The 22,516-nt window shown below is 53.2% G+C and overlaps 1 protein-coding gene across 1 annotated transcript in view; it reads left to right on the top strand.

Annotated features, from left to right (window-relative positions):
* SLC2A1 (solute carrier family 2 member 1) overlaps window positions 1–20,046 on the top strand; it is a 32,981-nt gene extending 12,935 nt beyond the window's left edge. The window contains exons 2-10 of the mRNA XM_012434628.3: window positions 2,109–2,204; window positions 14,437–14,597; window positions 14,769–15,009; window positions 15,609–15,771; window positions 15,864–16,051; window positions 16,323–16,427; window positions 16,897–16,998; window positions 18,180–18,383; window positions 18,755–20,046. Of these exons, the coding sequence (XP_012290051.1) occupies window positions 2,109–2,204; window positions 14,437–14,597; window positions 14,769–15,009; window positions 15,609–15,771; window positions 15,864–16,051; window positions 16,323–16,427; window positions 16,897–16,998; window positions 18,180–18,383; window positions 18,755–18,955 (1,461 nt within the window). The 3' untranslated portion in view covers window positions 18,956–20,046. The remainder of the gene's footprint in view (window positions 1–2,108; window positions 2,205–14,436; window positions 14,598–14,768; window positions 15,010–15,608; window positions 15,772–15,863; window positions 16,052–16,322; window positions 16,428–16,896; window positions 16,999–18,179; window positions 18,384–18,754) is intronic.
* The last annotated feature ends 2,470 nt before the right edge of the window (window positions 20,047–22,516 follow it).

Genomic DNA, 22,516 nt, shown 5'->3' with positions numbered 1-22,516 from the left:
AAAAAAAGTAACATACAACGCACACACTGCTCTGTTTTTGGTTTCACTTTATTTTTTGAGACAGGGTCTTACTGTCAGCCAGGCTGGAGTGCCATGGTCTGATCACAGCTCACTGCAACCTCGAACTCCCAGGTTATATATTCCATTATATAACCACATTTTCTTAAACCATAGCTTGATGTCGCTGCATTGCTTTTTTTTTTGTCTGTTCTAATGTGTTCTAGAAAAATACTGTATATACTTTGCATCCCACAATACGAGCAAATGCAGGTAATTCCGTAGACGGATAGCCCATCATGTGGTGGGCCCAGCAGACGCTGTTTAGTGAGCCCTCCTGGTGATGCTCTGTGCCTTGCCACAGCCTCTGATTTAATCCCAGTGCCCACCCTATGAGTTAGGCTTGACCTGGTGTGTCACTGGGGTTCCCCAGAAGTTTGTCAGCTGCTCACTACCCTCTTACAACAACAGCTCTGGGCCTGAAGGCTCCCCAGAGAGTTGAGAGAAGGGAGAGTCTTTGAGCAGCGCCAAGACATGGGGAGGTGGGTGGGAGCTGTCTTCCCAGTTGCGCAATGCAGAGGATTTAGAGGGAATGAAGTCCCTGGGTGTGAGGGAAGCCCCAGCATGTGGAATGAATGTCCAGAGGCAGGCTAGGGGGCCAGGTAGATAGACCCGTGGGAAGGAAGGACCCAGCGCACACACACAGGGGGCTCTGAGCTGCACACTCCTCCTGGGCCCATGCCTTCCTCTTTCGCAGCCTCTAATGTGAGCACCTCAGCTTTTGGGATTGTTGCCCTGACTGACAGCTTTCAGAGAATGAAAAGACCATACTGGGAATATGCCTGATACCAGCTACGCCCACAGCTATCTGTAATGATCGTGAAGTAAAGGCTGCTTCTGGGTTCTGTGGAAACCGAGGCCCAGAGACCCACAGCCAGGCCGTGGCCAGCTCTGCCCACTTCTAGTGCCCAGCCTGGTGTGGGTGTGTAGTGAATGCCGGTCATTTTTTTTCACATGCCTCCCGCAGCTCTCTTCTCCCACAACCAGTTAAAGGCCTGCCTAATGTCACATTTCCTGACATCCTCATTTTCACAGCTGAAAAAGGAGTAATTTTCTCCAATAGAGCAGACATCCTGGTGGCCTCTCAGCCACCTGTGGCTAAGCAGGTCTCTTCACCTGCTGGCCTCTGCCCATCCTGCTGCTTCATGTCCTCGACTTCCAGTGGACAGAAGCAAACTGCCCCTTTTCCTTTCAGCCCTTTGCCCATTGGAAACACTTTGGCCCAACACTTGTACTCACCTTGTCATGCACTTTTCCAAAGTGCGTTACTGCCTAGCATATCATCTATGTCCAAGTAGCCTTGGGAGACTCATGGTTTGGGGATTGTTGCTGTGAGGAGCACCGGGCAGGGAGTCCGGAGCGCTGAGCTCTGCTGCAGACCCTTGAGTGATCTGGAACTTGCCTCACCCTATCAGGGCTCAGTTTCCTGCCCTGTGAACAGCAGGAAGGGCAGGGCAAGGTGGGATCACATCTCCAGTGTGACAAATGAGGCTGTTTCCATTTTGCCAACAAGCAAATGGAGGGTGGGGGAGAAGTGGTGCAAGGGGGACTTAGCCTGCTGGAATTCACAGAGCAAACAGGCACATGGGCTGGAATCAGAAGCTGGCACCTTCAGCTCTAAATCCAGGGTGCTTCTCGTATATCTGTGCTACTCCTACCATGTAATTTGGGCCCCCCCCTTGCATAGGAGGGCTGGTTCCTAGGCCTCCCAATCAGCATCTAGAACCATGGGACCCTAGGTATGGCTCCACCAGGGAAATGAGACCCCAAAGAATCCAAAGCCTCTCTCTTCCTGAGACCTGGCTACAAAGAGAGAAGACCATACTTCCCTCTCTCCCCAGGAAATGCCCGGCCAGCCCAGTGTCTTGAAATCAGCTAGGCTGGTTTGGGCACCTAAGATCGGGAATTGGCCAGGTTCCCTGGGAGAAAGACTGGTGTGGTGCCAGGAGTCAGGCAAGATATCTGAACACAGGAACCTGCCAGTCCAAGCCCTGTCCTGTAGTAACCCGGGCCCAGACACGCCTGTAACAGTGTGGTTTGTTTCTCTGCAGAAGCTGACGGGTCGCCTCATGCTGGCCGTGGGAGGGGCAGTGCTCGGCTCCCTGCAATTTGGCTACAACACTGGAGTCATCAACGCCCCCCAGAAGGTGAGTACCGTGCCATCGTTGGCTTATGGACACCAGCCTGCTCTGTTGCACATCACACATGCCCACAGGCTCACACTGCCACCTGAGTGTTAGAGTCATTTACATCAATGCGCTGTCTGCCTTCAACCAATTTTCTGGCCCTGACCATGTCAGAGATTCGTTTCTTGCCTTGGAATCTTAGGGCAGCAGAATTCTAGAATCTCAGGTCCCACAGAATCCTGGGGTCTTTTATAGGACCTCTTGACCAACCCCCCACCTAACTCAGTCACATAGTAATAAGTCTGATAACATAATAAAATCAGAGCAAAGCTCAATACAGTAATGCTGCATTTACATGGCATTCTGGGGCTGCAGCGGGTTTTCATGGGCTTGTCTCAGGTAATGCTCACTGCAGCACTGTAAGGAAGCAACAGGCACCACTCCCAGCCTACAGGTGTGAGAAATGCCCAGAGAGAAGAAACCTGCCCAGTATCACCCAGCTAGTCAGAGAGAGCTGGTATCCAACACCAGCTCCCTGCCTGCCAGGTGGTCCTTGAGCCTGCACTCACACCCATCCACTTGCAGCACACTTCCTTTTAAGGCATCTAATTCTAGGTCGAAACCGCATCCTCTCCCTGAAAGCCCGGTGCCAGTCAAAGCAGAAATGGCGTCTTGCCCTAGGGAGCCGCAGGGGGCGGAGGTCTGTGCTGACTTCCTCCTCCCTGCCGTGCCTCCTAGATCTGTCCTCATTTGTTTACTTGAATGTCAGGATGGGAAGGGACCTAGGCCATCTCCTCCAGCCTGGCCTACTTGCTTTAAGGAGGAAAAAAGGAAAAGGGGGTAGGGGGTAGAGGATAGGGCCAGGAAAGGACACTAACTGAGCCCTTCCTCTGTACTAGGCATTTTTGCATGTGTTTAGGAGATTGGGTGGTGATTTCCATTTTATAGCCCCGGAAACAGTCCCAGGCAGATGAAATGACCAACAGGCCCAAGGTCACAAAGCTAGTGAATGCTGGAGTCAGAAGCCACGCTCTGTTATTTCCACGGCCTCAGGCTGTCTCCCTAACCAGCTGCCTTGCCAGTTAAAAAATCTGTACCTTCCCAGAGAGGACCAAATGAGAGTGGGCAGTCCTCACATCAGGACCACATTTCTTGTCCAGATGGATGAGGCTGGCAAGTGGGTGCAGTGACTCCCAAAGATCAGGGACCTGTTTGGGGGAATCGGGTAGTGTCTGGAGTTAGCTGGGTATCTTCCAAATAGGCAGACAGTGGCTATGGGGCCACGCCCGATGCTGAGGAGCAAGTTACCAGGAAGGCTTGGGCTGCTGAGTCATGCTCAGCTGCAGCGGAGGTGACAGGACTTTTCCAAGTTTGCTGGGCATGGCGACCGTGGGCCCATGCTTGGAGCAGCCCCAAGCCCTGCATTTGCTAACTGCTCTTGACAGCTCTTGCCAAAGTGTGTGCTTCAGAACTGGCTCCCTTTGGGAATCCTTACAGGTAAAGAGTCTGTAAGGCAGACTGGGAGGAAACAGAAGGACGCTGAACTCTCCACTTGGTTGCACACTGGGGTTTCCTGGACACCCCCAGATTCTGATTTAATTGGCCTGAGATGCTGTTTGGGCATTCAGTTAAAAGTTTCCCAACCAAATCCAATGTGCAGCCAAGGTTGACAGCTAGTAGATTTAGTGATGTCTTGACTGTGATCTCATAGTGAGTTAATGACAACTAGGACTGTAAGGCCAGGACAGAGGAGGTGTTTTCCAGAAACAAAACAGGGTTGGGGTGAGCAGGGGGCCTGCCAAGTAAAATGCCCAGAAGAGAGAAAGCCTGGCATTCAGTAAAGTGTGAGTAGTATAGTGTGTCACTAGAGTGAACAGGAGGAGGGGGAAGGATAGGGAGGCCAACACGGTAGGCCAGAGCCAGACCAAAAGGGTCTTGTGAGTATGGCACGGCACGGTCAGAATGGGCAGATGGGCACCAGCATGGGGCCCAGCTAGGGAGCATGGACTTTAGGATGAGGACAATAGGGACCCGCTGCCCAGGGCAGACGTGATCAGACTTGAATCACAAGGAAATGACTCAGGCGTCTGGTATGGAGGGGTGGACCTAAGAATGTGAGACTAGAGACCAGGAAACCATCAAGAAGGTTGCCGTTGCACCAGTGACATAAAAGCAAACCCTCAGAGGAAGAACGGACGGGATTTGGTCATCAGTTCCGTGCGAGGACAACAGAGAAGGGTTTAAAAATGGTTTCTAGGTTTCTGGCATGGGTGATGCATGGTTTTAAGAAGGAACAGGTGTGCCAGGAGCTGGTAGGTGGCCATGGGATGTGCAGGAATGGAGGCATGGGTGACACAGCTGGAGACGTGCAGGAGGCACCTGCATGTATGGGTCTGTCTCATAGACCCAGGCTGGAGAAAAGTTGAGAGTTAGTCACCGGTATCCACACACTGGAAGAAGATCTTCTAGGGAGACTGTGCAATAAAAAGAGAAATGAAGATTAAGGCCGGGCACGGTGGCTGTAATCCCAGCACTTTGGGAGGCTGAGGTGAGCGGATCATTTGAACCCAGGAGTTCGAGACCAGCCTGAGCAACACAGCAAGACCCCATCTCAATTTTATAATTAAATACATAAAAATAAAAAATAAAAAGATCAAGTCCCAGAGAACAACCCATTGCTAGAAGAGGACCCTAAGTAGAGGAACAAGAACTGTTATCTCTAAAACGAGGAGAGGAGATCCTCCCAAAACAGAGGTAGAATGTAAGCTGTGGAAGGGCCAGAGTCTTTCTGGTTTGTCCGCAGCAGTGTCCTTCGTGCCTAGAACAGTGCCTGTCACAGTAGTAGACACTGGTGGGTAGTGGATGAATGCAGTGAAGGGATGCCGTCAGGTGCCCCAGGGCTTGAACTGGGCAAGCCTCTCCACAATGTTGAATGCGGAAGAGGCGATGGTGGCCTTGTGGCCACTCGGGCTGACTGGGTGGCACAGCATGGGTAGACGCCTCACTGCAATTGGGTGAAGAGTGAGAGGCAGATGGGAAAGGGTGGAGATGGCTCTTCCAAAAGAGTTGGTGGGAGAGGGAGAAAAGAGGTGGGAGCTTTGGAAGGATGGTATGGCTAGGATTTTTTTTTTTTAATGAGGGCTTTTTTTTTTTTTTTTTTTAAGACAGAGTCTCACTCTGTCACCCAGGCTGGAGTGCAGCGGTGCAATCCCAGCTGACTGCAATTCTGCAATTCTCCTGCCTCAGCCTTCCAAGTAGCTGCAATTTCAGGCACCTGCCATCCCGCCCAGCTAATTTTTGTACTTCCGGTAGTGACAAGGTTTCACCATGTTAGCCAGGCTGGTTTATCTCCTGATCCGCCTTCCAATAATGAAGGCTATTTTTAAACATGTTGGAAGGAATCAGCAGAGGAGAGGGTGAAGATAAGGAAGTGAGGGTGGAGGTCTTCCAGGAGAAAGGTGGTGTTGGAGCAGGAGGGACTGAGAGAATTTTTTTTTTTGGAGATGAGGTTTAGTCTGTTGCCCAGGCTGGAGTGCAGTGGCACGATCTCAGCTCACTGAGGATCACTTGAACCTCCGCTTCCTGGGTCCAAGTGATTCTCCTGCCTTGGCCTCCCTGTAGCTGGGCTTACAGGTGCGTACCACCACGCCTGGCTAATTTTTGTATTTTTAGTAGAGTTGGGGTTTCGCCATGTTGGTGAGGCTGATCTCGAACTCCTGACCTCAGGTGATCTACCTGCCTTGGCCTCCCAAAGTGCTGGGATTACAGGTGTGAGTCACCACGCCCAGCCAGGGACTGACAGACTTCTGAAGATGTAGAGAAACCTGAGATGAACTTCTGTGATCCCTGGGGCCTCCCATCTAATCAGAAATTAGATTAGAAATTAGATTAAGCAAGAGGTTATAATGGAAGACGGGCGGAACCTCTGACCTCAGCACAGGGCCGCTCAGCAGCACAAAGGGCCCAGGTGAGGCTATGAACTGCATTCATAAGACCATATCTGGGCACCTGTCCAAAGGTCACTTTACTTCAGAAAGCAGCCCCAGCAGACGGAAGCTGGAGATGTGAGTGGCCAGAACTGAGAACGCTGAAATCTAGCGGTGTTTCTTGGGCAAGCACCCAGGCACTCAGTCTGTTGACTTTTGCACTTTACAAACACTTCTCACAAGGCTGGCTGTAGTTTTTCCAACCAGGAGCAGATTAGAAGTGATAAATGTAACATGTGGAGAGGATAGAAGGACCCAAGAGGAAGAAATGAAAATGAGGCTCAGAGCCCACGTGTAGTAACAGGGCAAAGCGACTGTGTGCCTGGGTAGGGCTGAAGGCCTGCCCTAGGGCGGCAGAGAGATTCCATCCTGCCAACTCTTTCATTCATCCAGGACTTCCTGAGCAGCCACGCTGTGCCAGATGCTGTCCTAGACAGTGAGGAGGGAGAATTAAGCTGTGAACACAGCAGGCACATGCTGGCCCTCAGGGAGCTGCCTGAGACACAGTGTGAGCTGGGCCCTGTCTCCACAGCAGTGGGAGAGACCCTTGGAGAAAGAGTGTAAAAGAGTGTAACTAACAGAGGGCTTCAAGTGCTGTGAGAGCAAACAGGGAGGAACTAATGCTGGGGTGGGGGTTACAGGGGAGCCAAAAACAAAGGGCTTCACGGAGGACTTGGCAGCCTCGCCTGACCTTGAAGGGTGAGTTGACCTCATGGGGCAGGAGGGGCAGGTGTCTGGGCAGTGGGATCGGCTTGGCTTCTGCAGAGGTGCAGGGGTGTGAAATGATCTGCTGATGCGGAATCGCTAGCTGCCTGCACTAGGCACACCAACTTAACCTTGTCTGTTTAGAAGAACCTCTCTTATGGTTTGTCTGCTCTTGAGAAGAGACTTTCCCCCATGAATTGTGAGGATGCCAGTTCTCCTGTTAATTACCAGAAGCTTATTTCTTCCATAAAACAGGCCCCAAAGGGCTTCCTCCTAGAAGTGGTTAATTAATCATATTATCTTATATGTTTACAAAGCACCTCCCCATAAATTACCACCTCACAGCAATTCAACTCCACAAGGCAGGCAGCGCTGACATTATCTTCCCCTCTTCTAGAGGAGGGAATAGAAGCCAGGTGAGGTATCTGGAGAGTAAGAGGCTGAGCTAGAGGTGGGCTCCCAAGCCTTGTGCCTCCTCCACCGTGTGCACTGCCCCTGCCCTCTGTGAGTGATGATAGGACATTCCTGCCATGCTTCCCCTCCTGGAGGAGGACAGAGTTGGAAGAGGCCAGCCCAGCCACAGAGGGAGCAGGGCAGCTAAATGAACCAGGGAATCCTGACCATCATATTGGGCTGATCCGAGCACTGCCCCTCCCCTCCCCAAATGATGGAGCTGCCAGTAGAGGATGACTAAGGCCACTGAGCCACCATGAGGTCCTGGCCCAAGAGACAGTGTCAGGCATGTCTGAGAATAAGCCATCCACAGACTCCAGAGAGTTTGGACCCGAAAGGGCCTCGTTGTTTGACAAACAACACTCCTTGTTTGACAAAGGAGGAACCTGGTCTGCAGAAGAGGTGAGGTCTGCCCGAGATGACCCAGCTTGGTGAGTGAAAGAGCTGGCGGCAACACCCGCCTCCCTACCCAAGCCCTCTGTCCTGTCAGGCTGGGCTGGGCAACATGCTCCAGACAGCCTCTATCCTTATCTCTCCTAGGTCCAAAGAGTTCTGGGTCCCCTCTCCCCTTTACCCATCACCACTACCATAAACCCTTACTGCTTACTTACTGCTTGCCAGGCATTGTTACACATACTCTAAAAATAGTAATTCAGTTGTTCCTCAAATAACCCCATTAGGCAGACACCATAATCCCTGTTTTATAAGGAACTGGGGCACAGGGATGTTAAGCAATTAAAGCAAGGACACACAGCTAGTAAGTGGCAGGGCTGTAATCTAAGTCCAGGGAGTCTGGCCCTCATCTGTGCCCTTGACCATTGTGGAAGATGGGCACAGTCCCAGATGGATCCCTAAACACCCTTTCACTCACCTACAGCTGCCACCCCAGCTGGCCAGGTGCGCTCTCACTTCAGAGCTGAGTCAAGCTCAGTCATGTATCAGCATCTCAAGTTTCCCACACACAGTTGCGCAATCTCTTACACCATCACACCCTATCATATCACATCACCCCTCAAGCACTTCAGTTAGATTCATGGCTTGTTGGTCATTTAGTGTCCACTCGCCACCTCCAGCGCCATGCTGACAGCAGTGACATGGATGCATCAGACCATCTCCGTGCTGAGGTTTACCGTAGAGGGAGCACACAGTACCTTACAGTTAGCCGTGGGAGCAGGGAAGAGGGAGGGAGAAGGTGCTTCACCCTTAGAGCAGGATTTCTCAGCCTGGCACTGTGATGTTTCTGCTGGTGCTGCAGGGGCCTGTTGGATGTTTATCAGCATCCTTGGCTTCTACTCTCTAGATGCCAGTAGCCAGTGTGACAACCAAAAATGTCTCTGGGCATTGGCAGATGTCCTGTGGGGTGCCAGAACTGCCTCTGTTTGAGAACCAGTTGCATTGGAGAAGGAGGGGTAGTTCTCAGGAGGAAGGCTTTCCAGAGAAGTATCTGCGCATGCTCTGAAAGGTGATTAAGCCCAAACAAAGGTGTGAGGTGTCTAGGTCATATGGGGAGTCACCATGTGTGCATCATGAGTCATAATTGGGGTAGAGGAGACACTTCATTGCAAGGACTGAGAAAGGCTTCGGGTGTGGCTGCCACAGTGGGATTATTCCTCTGTCTGCCAGGAGGCCTGGCCTGGCCTTGGTTTGGAGGCTGGTCATGTCAGGGCCGTTCTGGAGAAGCAGCCTGGGTGGTCCAACCCTCTGGGGCGTGGTGGGTTGGGGCCCAGCTCTAGCTCCAAACTGGGCCTCTTCCCTAGACCCCAAAGAGAGGCCCCAGGGGACCCAGTGGTCAGGGTTATCTATCCAGCCCCACCTGAAACATCTGGCTCCAATCTCCCAGCTGACCCTGGGGTGTGGCTGAGAGTTGCTGTGGAGATAAGGCCCTGGGCTGAGAGCTTGGGGGAGGGGCGGGGCAGGGCCAGCCCCAGCTGGAAGGGGCAGGCAGGAAACAGGGGTGAAGGCCAGGCTGAGGGGCTAAGCCAGAGAAGCTGACCCTTTCCTCTTTCTAACTGGCACTGGAAGCTTGGCTGGCAGTTTAACCCCTTCTTTCCCATAAGAGCATCCAGGAGAGCAGAGGGAGGGTTGAGAAGGAGCTTGAACCTGGCCCAAGGATCCCTGCTGGGAATGACCTAGCCGACCCAGTCCTCCTGGGGTAGAGGAATGTCTAGCAGGAAGGATGGTGAGCCCAGCCAGAGGTTCCAAAATGCATACCCCTCCTGGCATTAGTGTAGAATCCTAGATCAAGGGTCGGCAGGAGGGCTACATCCAGCCGGCAGCCTGTTTTTGTACAGCCCAAGAGCTAACAATGGTTTTTACATTTTTACAAGGTTGAGAAAAAAAGAACAATGAGTGACAGAGGCCATATGTGGCTCACAGACCCTACCTGATGGATTCTAGCTAGCCTTTTACATAAAATGTTTGCCAGTCCGGCTCTGGAGCACCGTGTAAGTAGCATGCTCCTTACTTACAGGGAACTCGCCACCTGCAAGGTGACCAGCCTCATCCCCTGAAGTCTAGAAAGCTCTTCCTTTTCCTGAGCTGGAGTCTGCCCTCTGGGGCTACAGACCTGCTGGGTTCTTCTGCCAGGAGCAACCAGGCAGGGTCTGAAGACAAGCTTTACTCCCTGAGGTAGGCCCCTAGCTCTTTGAGGTTCCTTCTTACTCTTACATCCTCAGGATAACGTTTTCTGGCAATTTCAAAATGGAAAACCCTGTCCCTAAGGTTCCTCTGAAGGTGGTGACTTCTCTTCTTGAGAAAGCAACAGTGACAACAGTAACAGCTTACCCATGTGCCAGGCGGTGTTCGCTGGCTCATGCCCCTCTATAAAGAGGAAGTGAGAAGTTCCCTGGGAGATGGGCAGACGTGTGGCCTCACCCACAGTTGCCCAGACTGGCAGGAGGTGGTGTGGGGATTCCCAAGGTGTCCTGAGGCTTGTGCAGGCCTCTCCTCACCTCTGGAGAGCCGCTGGGTGAGGAAGAGCTTCGTGTACCAGAAGCCATCTCGTCCAAAGGATCTCAGCTGCCCAGAGCCAACCTGCTTCTTTCTCCAGGGTGGTCTCCATGGTGGGTGTCCTCTAGGCTCAGTGAGAGACCTGGACAGAGATCTCTAGTAGCCTCTCAGCTCTAGGCTGGCTGACGCCATGGCAGTCCGCCCAGGAACTGATCAGAACCATCCCTCCCTCCTCAGCGCACATGCCCCCACCCAGACCCCACAGCTGGGTGAAGAGATTGTGAATGGGCTGGGCAGGGAGCACCCCACAGCTGGGTGAAGAGATTGTGAATGGGCTGGGCAGGGAGCAGAGAAGCTGGTGGACAGCTGAGCCTGGCGCATTTGGTGTGTGGGACTCCAACTGCCTTCTGAGGGGTGGTGCATTGTGGGAAATGGGGTCTGGCTTTGGTGGATAGAAAGAGTCAGGAGCAGAATCCAGATGAGACCCAGGGCAGGCTGCACAGATGGAGAAGGAGGGCACACTCCAGAAGACCTGGTGATTGGCAGGTGTGAGGTGGTGGCAGCATCAAAGGTGTAACTCCTAAGCTTGGGATGGGCATGTGAGGTGGGAGCGTGCTGAACAGGCACGTGCCACGTCTCACCTCACACATGACTCAGGGCTGCAGAGGCTGCTGGGAGCCGATGGGATTGGGCCTGTGGGATCCTGTCAGGGCATAATAAGTAGACTCTTCTTTTCTGAGGTGCACCAAGACACTTCTAGGGAGGATGCTGAAGAAGCGACTGGGTGGAAGATGTGACCCCAGAGCTTTTCCTCATGTAGGGTTCTTCTTATTCTCCAGCAACCCCCTGCCCTTCCTGGGCCAAGAGTCAGCGTGGAACCCCAGGGAGGAGAGGACACAGAGTACTAGAACCAGCTTTAAGAATGGAAAGCCAGGTGTGGCTTCTTCCCAGAAATCTCAGGCATCAAGAGGCAGAAGCCCACTCCCCAGCCCCAGCTTGGCCAGGAAGTGCTGCTGCGAGCTGGAGGGATGCATCTGGGCCCAGGTTAACATGCAGGGAGTTGGCTGCTCACCCTTCCTCCACCCTGTAAAGCGATCTGAGTAGCTGAGCAGCTAGGCAGCGTCCAGGAGCCAGCCCTGGACAAGGTTGGATCCCTTGTGACGACAGGCAGGAGATGTAACTGAGGGTGGAGCTCTGTCACATCTCATTTATACACGGCCCTCTTACATCTCAAGCACAGTTAAAGACCTGAGATCTTCAAGCTTATTTATTTAGGTAGTTTCAGGCCAGCATCTATTTACTCTGTATACAATTCAAACAAATTCCATTTGCTGACTTCTTGGCAAATTTCGAAAGGGGTGTGGAGAGTGTACAAGACAAGCCTGTGAACCACAGAGGGGTCGGGGAAGACCTTAGAACTACAGAATGCAGAAATTTAGCCATCTGAAGCCAGTCTGCACAGGGACAACACCTCTCCTTGCCCCTGCAGAGAGCCCCGAGGGCAGACACCATTGCCCTGCAGCCCTGCTTGTAGGTCTGGTTGCTCAGGAGCACAAAGGGAAGTCTTTTCAAATTTTCACCGCATGATGGGCCAGGAAAGGTTGGACCCTCAGAAGGGCAAGCGCCATTTATCTGGACAGTTCCCTTAACCACCCTCATCCAGAAGAGCCTGTTCTCGGCGGAGCCTGATAAATGGGGCATTACCGTTCCTGGCCAGTCCTCCTCTGGGGTTAGTTTTGTCCCTTGAAGAACACTTTGTGTTTTGTTGCTCTGTTTTTTTGTCAAAATCTGCCTTCGGTCTGCCCCCAGCAGAATCAAGGGGTTCTAGGAGGAGAGCCTAACACCTTTGATCCACTGAGTCTTCCAATTACTCACCAGGCATCCCTGGCACTGGCTCTGGGACAGACAATGGTGTGAATCAAGCTCGGTCGCATCTCAGGAGCTTCCTCAGGGAAGACAAACTCCTGGAGTCAGGGAAGCTGGCTCTCGAAAGGTTGCAGCAGTAAGGCCAGGTGTACCTTCCAGGCAGGAGTAGTAGCATCTCAAAGGCATGGAGGGCTGGGAAATGGCCTGTAGAGCGTAGGTGTGGTAAGGTAGGGAGATTGGATTGATACCTGGCAAGAGCCCCGATTTTGAGTTGCGTGTTGAAGGCTTGGGTAGACTCTTGTTAGTGGTCTGCACAGCCTTGAGGCCACCAGTGTGCAGCGGGGTGATTTTAGGGATGATAATACCAAGCCCTGGAGAGCCCTGTTTCACTGATTCCCTGCAGCACTGAGAAGTAGCTACTGCTAATGTCTGCACTTTAGAAATGGGGCCATGGAAACTCAGAGATGAAATAACTTGCTCATGGTCACACTGGAAATATGGGGCGGAGCTAGGACCTGAATTTAGTTGTGTCCAGATTCAGAGTTCAGGTTTCTATGCACTGTCCTGCCTGGCATCCTTGGAACAGACAAGTAGATCTAGGGCTTGTCTCTGCTGCCTACCAACTATCCTAGCCCCTTGGAGCCTGGCCTCCATCAGGTGCCTCCAGACTTGGGACAGGTTGTGACAGGGCAGGGACAAAGATAGCTAAAGGCGATGGGAAGGAAGGCACCGGGAGGCAGGCCCAGCATATTTGGTGGGCATTTCTGGGACTGCAAGCCCTGATTTGGCAAGTATGCCCGCCCACACCTTCCTCTTCTGTTAGACCTCAGTGGGTTGGAAGGGGTAGGGAGAACCAACAGCAGTGATGATGGAGTTTGCAGAGGCTGCATAACACTGTGTGTGCGTGAACTTGTGGCATGCACCAGGGGAGGGGTGTTGGGATGGGTCGGGTTCACATGGAATTGAGTTTTAGCTGTAAGTGGCAGGGGATGAGGGGCATGTGAGTTCGCGACTGGCTGAAGCACGAATATTCAGATTCTGTGAGCACAAGTATGTGTCTGTGATGGTATATGTGCACAAGAAGCCGTTTCTGGGTAGCTAGGCCTGCACTTGGCTACACGTGTGGCTGGGTGGGTCTGGCCAATCCCGTGGCACTGAGAGTGTGGTGAGTGTGCCCAGGCAGAACCGGTGCTGCCTGCCTGCCACATCCCTGGGAGCTGGCCAGGATTGGGGCAGGGCTGGTGGGCAGGCCTGTCCTAGGACAGGTGTTTCCAGTTCCTGGAACTGCTTCCTTGTGTGGAGCCTTTCCCCATACCTCCTAGCTGGGCCCTTGGGAAAGGGGAAGAGGCCATGGGTCCTTCAAGTGGGTGTTCGCAGGCCAGACACGAGGAGCTGGGCCTGGGGAACAGAAAGCCACAATGTGAGTCTTTCAAGCACAGCTGAAGGGTGACATGTGCGAGTTTGTCACACCAGTCCCTCAGTGCGGTCACAGAGTCTGTACTTCCTGGATGGCAGAACCTGTCTGTCAAGCCCTGGTTCCTCCCCAGCAAGGGGTTGGGGAGATGGCCTGGTGACAGGAGCTCTGGGGTCTTGGGGCTTTGAGACATGGTGAGAAGGAAGGGGGCAAGTGGGAATACCCTTTTCCTTCTGCACCTTTCTATTCTTTTTTATTTTATTTTATTTTATTTTATTTGAGACATAGAGTCTGTTGCCCAGGCTGGAGTGCAGTGGGGTGATCTCAGCTCACTGCACCCTCTGCCTCCTGGGTTCAAGCAATATTCCTGCCTCGGCCTCCCGCATAGCTGGGATTACAGGCACATGCCTCCATGCCCAGCTAATTTTTTTTTTAATTATTATTTTTAGTAGAGACAGGGTTTCACCATGTTGGTCAAACTAGTCTCGAACTCCTGCCCTCCAGTGATCTGCCTGCCTTGGCCTCCCAAAGTACTAGGATTACAGGCGTGAGCCACCGCACCCGGCCTTGTACTTCTCTATTCTATGCCTGAACTTCCACCATTGGTCACTTGCCATCATCCCAGCAAGTCGTGCTGAGCCTGTGGAATCACAGGGCACTGGAAACCACATTAGGAGAAGTGGGACAACTCAGAGATAGAGCCCAACCCCTTGTTTCTCACCTGGAGAAACTGAGGCCCACAAAAATAGAGGGACTTGGCTCAAGAACATGCAGTGAGTCTGTGGCAGAGCCAGGCCCGGGCCCTCTCTTAGGGAGGGGTGCAAGGGAAAGAAAAAGGAAGCCCGGGGCTCGCCCACCCAGACTGCATCTACCCCTGTAGGTGATCGAGGAGTTCTACAACCAGACATGGATCCACCGCTATGGGGAGAGCATCCTGCCCACCACGCTCACCACGCTCTGGTCCCTCTCGGTGGCCATCTTCTCCGTTGGGGGCATGATTGGCTCCTTCTCTGTGGGCCTTTTCGTTAACCGCTTTGGCCGGTAGGTCCTGGCACTGTCCTTGGAGGGCCCATGCCCTCCTTGCCCAGGGAGTCGCAGATGGGGTGTGGAGGTGGGGAAGACTTCCCTGCCTATTCCAGGGTATTACCTGTGATGCAGCCCTGGGGAGCCAAGGAATGTGGGCATTGGCCTGACCTGTGACCCCACCCCCAGGCGGAATTCAATGCTGATGATGAACCTGCTGGCCTTCGTGTCTGCTGTGCTCATGGGCTTCTCGAAACTGGGCAAGTCCTTTGAGATGCTGATCCTGGGCCGCTTCATCATCGGCGTGTACTGCGGCCTGACCACAGGCTTCGTGCCCATGTATGTGGGTGAAGTGTCACCCACAGCCCTTCGTGGGGCCCTGGGAACTCTGCACCAGCTGGGCATCGTTGTCGGCATCCTCATCGCCCAGGTAAGCTGGGGCAGGATCTACCTGCCTGGCACAGCCCCACCTTCCCCCACAGCTTCAGTAGCTCTTGGGTCTGTGCCAGCAGGGCAGAGTTTCTCTTCCACCAGCTCCCATAGCCCTGCAAAGGACCACTGTGGTACACAGGTCCAAAGAACACAGCACCATGGCCTCCCAGTGGAAAAGCAAGATGACTTGACCCTTCTCATCCCTTCTCACTCAGGCCTGCAACCACAGGGCCTGCCTTCCCCCAACATGCCTCAGGCCGTTATGCACGCTGTACCCTCCCTCCAGGAGGCTTTCCCTTCCCTGTCCCCAGAACACTCCTGTGGCAGAGTAGCAGCCCCCATTCTCTGTGCTGGACACATCTGTAGCCTTGTCATTTGTCCTCCCAGCAACACTATGGGGTAGGTCCTACTTTCCCCACGTGACCCGTGAGGAAACTGAGGTTCAGAGAGGTCGAGCCTCATGTTAGTGGCAGAGCCGCCAGAACTGGGGCCCTTCGCTGAAACAGCAGCTGACACAAAGCAGGGAAAACCACTCTGGCAGGACAGGCTGGGAAGAGGGGTCAGGGCAGAGGCGCTCACAGCCCCTGCTTCCCCCAGGTGTTCGGCCTGGACTCCATCATGGGCAATGAGGACCTGTGGCCCCTGCTGCTGAGCATCATCTTCGTCCCGGCCCTGCTGCAGTGTATCGTGCTGCCCTTCTGCCCCGAGAGCCCCCGCTTCCTGCTCATCAACCGCAATGAGGAGAACCGGGCCAAGAGTGGTACGGGCAGGGCCCTGCCCTCCTCCCCACTCCCTAAGCCCTGGCCTTCTTCCCACTCTGAGCCACCCCCACCTTCCTTCCGGTCCCCCCAGTGCTGAAGAAGCTGCGCGGGACAGCTGACGTGACCCATGACCTGCAGGAGATGAAGGAGGAGAGTCGGCAGATGATGCGGGAGAAGAAGGTCACCATCCTGGAGCTGTTCCGCTCGGCTGCCTACCGCCAGCCCATCCTCATCGCCGTGGTGCTGCAGCTGTCCCAGCAGCTGTCAGGCATCAACGCTGTGAGTGCCCCCACCCACCCCTCCTGTGCCCCAGCCAAGCCCTTGTGCACAGTGAACAAGTCCCAAACTTAAAACAATGGACATGCCTCTGCCGAAGGGGAAGCTTCCCTTTAGAACCCAAGCCCATAAGGTCACTGCAGTGCAGTGTCCCTCTGCCTGAGTATTTGTCCCCTTCATTCTTTACTCATCCTGGATCCCACATCCACTGCTACAGAGGCAGCAAAGGCCCACAATGTCCAGGGAGGCCCCAACAGTTTCTCTTGTCTGGCAGGTCTTCTATTACTCCACGAGCATCTTCGAGAAGGCAGGGGTGCAGCAGCCTGTGTATGCTACCATCGGCTCCGGCATCGTCAACACGGCCTTCACCGTCGTGTCGGTGAGTCTTGGCCTACTGTCGTCAGCAGCCAGGGCCCACGCTCAGGCCTCATGTCAGAATGGCGGCATTTACTGGACGCCAGGCGTGTGTCACATGCTCCATGAAATGCCACCTCATTTTATTCCCAACTACCTGCGGGGTTCATTTGCTCACACTGCATAGCTGACGCGGAGGCTCAGAGAAGAGAAATGACAAACAGCTCACCCAAGGTCACAGCCAGGGTGCCCAGTTGTCTGGCTCTCTAGGGCTGCCTCTCACCCTCTGTACTGCTGTTGGGCCCTGGGGCCAGCTCTCTGCCTCTCATTCCCATCTGGCCCCCCAGCCAAGCCCCAGGGAGGAGGTGGTACCATCTTCCCCGCTGGTCTTTGCAGTGCCCTGTGGCTTTCCTGGCTGTTGAGGCAAGCCTCTGGGTGGGTGGGTTCAGAGGGGCACCAGGCAGGGGTGGCACTGATACTGTCTGTGCCCACAGCTATTTGTGGTGGAGCGAGCAGGCCGGCGGACCCTGCACCTCATAGGCCTGGCTGGCATGGCAGGTTGTGCCATACTCATGACCATCGCACTGGCATTGCTGGTGAGTTGCCAGGTTCTGGAGGGTGAGGGGCGGGGGAGAGTTCACCTGGGCTTCAGATCCCAAAATGCCTGTCTCAGCCCCAGTCTGGCAGGCCAGGTGCTGGCTGCATTCTCCCCGGCTCTGTATCCTGGGGCTTGGGTCTGACCTTCTGGCTCCTAAAGTTGTCTCCTTCCAAACCATGCACATCCTCTTTTGAACTCGCTCCTCCCTGCTTGATGGAGTCTCAACACAGCACCTCTGGTCCCAGACACCAAACTCTCACCTCCTTAAGGAATTGCCTTGCCTAATATTAACCCTTCCCAGTCATCATCTGTAGTCTTAATTCATCTTCACAGAACCCCGGGCATTAGTGCTGTCCTCTCCACAGAGGTGCAAAAACATGGCTTGCCTCACTCAGTTCACATGACTGGAGGTGTAGTTCAGTTATTCCCATTCTACGGGGGAGGAGGCCTAAGTCCCAGTGAGTTTAGTAACTTGTCAGATAAAGGATGAAGCCAGGAATCAACCTCGGTCCCGAGCCTGTGACTGTGACCGCTGCGCTAACCCTGTGCCTGGCACTCACACACAGGCACTCGTTTATTCAGCCTCTGGGCAAGGAAAGCACCATGACCGTCATTTTATGGCTCAGCCTGGGCTTGGAAAGTTTGGTGGTTGCTGAAAGGCCAGACGTGCAGCCAAGTGGAAAGCGGCAGATCTGAGATCTGAACTGAAGCCCATAACTTTTCTACTCTGGCCTCCTCAAGGAGAAGGGTTATATGCAGAACCATATGCTTAGTGCTTACTCTGTGCCAGCCTGAGCTAGGTGCCTCACAAGCCTTAGAACCTGAGTCCACCCCACCCCCAGGAATGTTGTTCTGTATCCTGCCACAGGTGGACTGCGCTGCAGGCACGGCCAGGGGACCACGGGGCTTCTTAGCACCGTCCACATGCACACCACATTACCACTCCCAGGGGGTGGACTCACACTTGCCACCACCCTGCAGGACTTAAATCATTTTGTTCAGATGAGGAAACTGAGGCCCGGTGCTGGATACCTGGGGCACGCAACAAGTCCAGGACCGGCCCCAGGCCTCCTGCCTTCCAGCATTGCTCTACTCTGGGCTGCCTCTGCAGCTTCTGTTTCCCCTGAGGACTCATCACAATCCAGTCTAGCTTTTCCCCTTCTCCATCATCCTCAACAGGAGCAGCTGCCCTGGATGTCCTATCTGAGCATTGTGGCCATCTTTGGCTTCGTGGCCTTCTTTGAAGTGGGTCCCGGCCCCATCCCATGGTTCATCGTGGCTGAACTCTTCAGCCAGGGTCCACGTCCAGCTGCCATTGCTGTTGCGGGCTTCTCCAATTGGACCTCAAATTTCATCGTGGGCATGTGCTTCCAGTATGTGGAGGTGAGAATCCCCACTGTCTCTATCCTCACCATTTCTCGCCTGCACACACAACCCCACAGTGCTGTGCAAAGTGCTTTCCCAGCATTCTCTTTAGTAATCACGCTGAGGATGAACTGCAAGTAGGAAGCCCAGGTTACATGACTAAGAATGCTGACCTCAACTCCAGGGTTCTCCCCTCAGCTTTGAATGGTGTTCCTGGAGCCTGTTACATGCTAGGTGCAAGCATGATCTCATTTAATAATGATAGCATCCCTGGGTAGGTGGATGTTCCCCTTTTCAGCTTAAAGGTCCAAAGGTAAAGTGACTTATCCAAAGTCCTACAGCCAGGATGTAGGGTCATGACTCCAACCAAGTGTCTGTGTGTATTTCAGCAACTGTGTGGTCCCTACGTCTTCATTATCTTCACTGTGCTCCTGGTTCTATTCTTCATCTTCACCTACTTCAAAGTTCCTGAGACTAAAGGCCGGACCTTCGATGAGATCGCTTCCGGCTTCCGGCAGGGGGGAAACAGCCAAAGTGACAAGACACCCGAAGAGCTGTTCCATCCTCTGGGGGCTGATTCCCAAGTGTGAGGTGCCCCAAACCACCAGCCCGGCCTCTTCCCAGCAGCCCTAAGGATCTCTCGGGAGCACAGGCAGCTGGATGAGACTTCCAAACTGACAGATCTCAGCCGAGCCGGGCCTGGGGCTCCTTTCTCCAGCCACCAATGATGTCCAGAAGAATATTCAGGACTTAACGGCTCCAGGATTTTAACAAAAGCAAGACTGTTGCTCAAATCTATTCAGACAAGCAACAGGTTTTATAATTTTTTTATTACTGATTTTGTTATTTTTATATCAGCCTGAGTCTCTGTACCCACATCCCAGGCTTCGCCCTGAATGGCTCTGTGCCTGAGGGTGAGGACTAAGCCCTGTCCAGACACTTGCCTTCTTCACCAAGCTAATCTGTAGGGCTGGACCGATGTCCTAAGGACACACTAATCGAACTATGAAGTACAAGGCTTCTATCCCAGGAGGTGGCTATGGCCACACCTTCTGCTGGCCTGGACCTCCCCACCCTAGGGGTCAGGCTTCATTAGGATTTGCCCATTCCCATCTCTTCCTGCCCAGCCACTCAAATTAATCTTAACTTACCTGAGACCAGTTGGGAGCACTGGAGTGCAGGGAGGAGAAGGGAAGGGCCAGTCTGGGCTGCCAGGTTCTAGTCTCCTTTGCACTGAGGGCTACACTATCACCATGAGATGAGGGCCTGTGGGAGCCTGCGAACTCACTGCTCAAGAAGACACAGAGACTCCTGCCCTGCTGTGTATAGATGCAAGATATTTATATATATTTTTTGGTTGTCAATATTAAATACAGACACTAAGTTATAGTATATCTGGACAAGCCAACTTGTAAATACACCACCGCACTCCTGTTACTTACCTAAACAGATATAAATGGCTGGTTTTTAGAAACATGGTTTTGAAATGCTTGTGGATTGAGGAGGGTAGGGAGGTTTGGATGGGAGTGAGACAGAAGTCAGTGGGGTTGCAACCACTGTAGTGGCGTAGACTTTAACTCAGGATCCAGTCCCTTACACCTACCTCTCATCAGTGCCTTCTACTGCTCAACCATCTGTTTGATCCCTGTTACCCAGAGAATATATACATTCTTTATCTTGACATTCAAGGCATTTCTTTCACATAATATTTGATAGTTGGTGTTCAAAAAAATGGTAGCTTTGTGCCAACCATGATGCTCAGGCTTGAAATGCATTATTTTGAATCTGAAGTAAATACTGTACCTTTAATTGACAGGCTCAAAGAGGTTACGTGCCTGAAGCTGCACAGTGAATAAGCTAAAACCCCTGATTTTAACAGTGGTACTATACAACCCCTACTCCATTAACTCCACCCACCTCCGGCACCCACCTACACACAAAATGAACCACGGTCTTTCTATGGGCCCAGTGAGCTGTCAAGCTGTCTTGTGTTCATTTCATTTGGAGTTGCTCCTTCTGGTTCCTCTTTATATGCTACTGTTTCCTCTCTAAAGACGGCTCATTCTCCTCCTTCACCCCTGAATTTCCAGAGCACTTCATCTGTTCCTTCATCACAAGTCCAGTTTTCTGCCACTAGTCTGAATTTCATGAGAAGATGCCGATTGGTTCCCCTGGGTCCTCAGCACTATTCAGTACAGTGTTTAATGCGCAGCAGGCACTCAGAAAAACATTTAAGGTAATAAAACACCAAGGATATTTGTCTGTAGAGGCTCAGCTGACAAAATCTGGGAGAAACTTGTTTTTGTAACTACAGGCAGGCTTTTGTCTCCCTGACATGAAGAGGTGTGAGAAGAGTGTGAGGTGTGTAAGAAGGATGTGAGAAGGGAAAACGTACTTAGCAAATGGAAATACCTATGTGTATTAACTGGGTATAATCTATGAGGACACCCATCTCCATCTCACAAAGGAGAGCAGGCTGAGAAGGATGTGCCGTGCCTGAGCCTGGGGACCGGGCAGTTAACTGATGAAGGGTTGAGCCAGGCGACAGGAAGCCTTATCGTGTGCTCCTAAAAGATTTCTGTTGAAAGGGTTATAGGAGTACTCCCGGGGGTAGGGGGAAGCGGGGGCGCGGCGAGGAGAGGCCGGGACCCAGGCAGTCAGGGCTGCCACTCGGGGGATCTTACTGATACGACGCTCCTCACTCAGAGGCAGTCCCCACTGGACCGGAAACGAAACAGACGCGGTGGGGTGGTGATGGGCGGCCGGACGTGAGGACCGCAAGGCGGATGGCGCACGGAGCTCATTCGCACCTGAGGGCCGCAAAGACCGGCAGAGCTAGGCAGCACCCAGCCCCGCCCCGGCCCGGGGCGACAAGACCCGAGTCTGAACAAGCCCGACAACCTACTCGCAGCTCCCTCCCGCCCTGGGTCAGCATTCACGCCCCCGAGCACCGCCATTTCCCCAAATGCAAAATGCCGCGCAGGCGCACGGAGTCCGGTCCGCCCTCAGCGTGGTCCAGAGTGGCGCGGCAGCACGGCTGCCAGTCGGTCCCCAGACGCCTCTCCTCTAGAGGCTGCAGTCCACCCCGGGGTAGAAGACTTGACGCCAAGGTTCGGCCGCCTACTGCCCGGGTAGGTGGCGCACCCTCCCCAGACCTCACAGTGGTGCTCTAAGCCCGGCCACCGGCTGCGCACGGACTCGATTAGGGAGGGGCGGGGCCAGGTGGCATCTCCACCAATCAGAGACGCACTGTTGGGCCCGACGAAGAACGGGCTCCAAGGCTCTACCAATCACAGCCTGGCAGCTCCAAGCGCTGACTCCCGGGACTACCTGGACGCCCGCTCGCCTGGCGCTGTCGTTTACTCTGGAGGGGGTGACGGTGACTTGTGTATTGCTCGGCATCCCTGGGGACGTAGCTCACCCGGGTTCCTTTCCCGCATAAGGTGACGTCTATGTTTCTGAGGAAAAGGGATAAATAGATAACGAGGCTGTTCTCTAGGCCACCATCTTTTCCCAGCAGTGCTTAGTTGTTTCAGTGACAGTGTTATGAGATCTTTTATTTGAAATCTTAGGCGCAAAATCTCCTCTCCCTGGAAACCTTCTGGATCAAGTTTTCCCGGTGACTCTACAGCGTCTTGTATTTCCTCCATCAAAGCGCTCTCCACGCTGTGCCGGAATTGACTGTCCTTCCACCACACTGTCTGGCGGGGCGGGGGTGGGAGGGCGGCTGCGCCAGGAACAGGGCTGAGTCATTCCTTGTCCCCACTTCCCACCACAGACTCTAGTCAGGGTTATTGAATGAATGAACTAGAACTTAGAAGCCAAGAAGTTCTAAAATCTGAGTTCTTCCAGTGCAATTTTAAGTAGATGATCTGACAATTCAGGATGTATTTAATAATAGGGAAAGGATATTCATTCTCTTCTGTCAACTACATTTTTAGTGACTCCTTTTTCATTCTGTGATTTTTATTTCTTAAGTCTCCTACAATTCTGGCCAGTCTGTCCATTGCAATTGTTGGCCCTAGTGCTGGCCACTCATCTCCTCTCCCAGGATCACTGCAACTGCCTTCTCACTGATCTCTCTGCTTCCTGCTTCCTCCTCATTCTCCACACTGCAATTGATGATCTTTCTAAAATTCAAATCTAGTTAT

This window comes from Aotus nancymaae, unplaced genomic scaffold, assembly GCF_030222135.1.
Source record: "Aotus nancymaae isolate 86718 unplaced genomic scaffold, 86718_ANA_hifiasm-v0.15.2.pri h1tg000007l, whole genome shotgun sequence".
NCBI classification, from domain to species: Eukaryota; Metazoa; Chordata; class Mammalia; order Primates; family Aotidae; genus Aotus; species Aotus nancymaae.
Note: the sequence above shows the minus strand (reverse complement) of the source record. Positions and strands in the feature narration are given on the sequence as shown.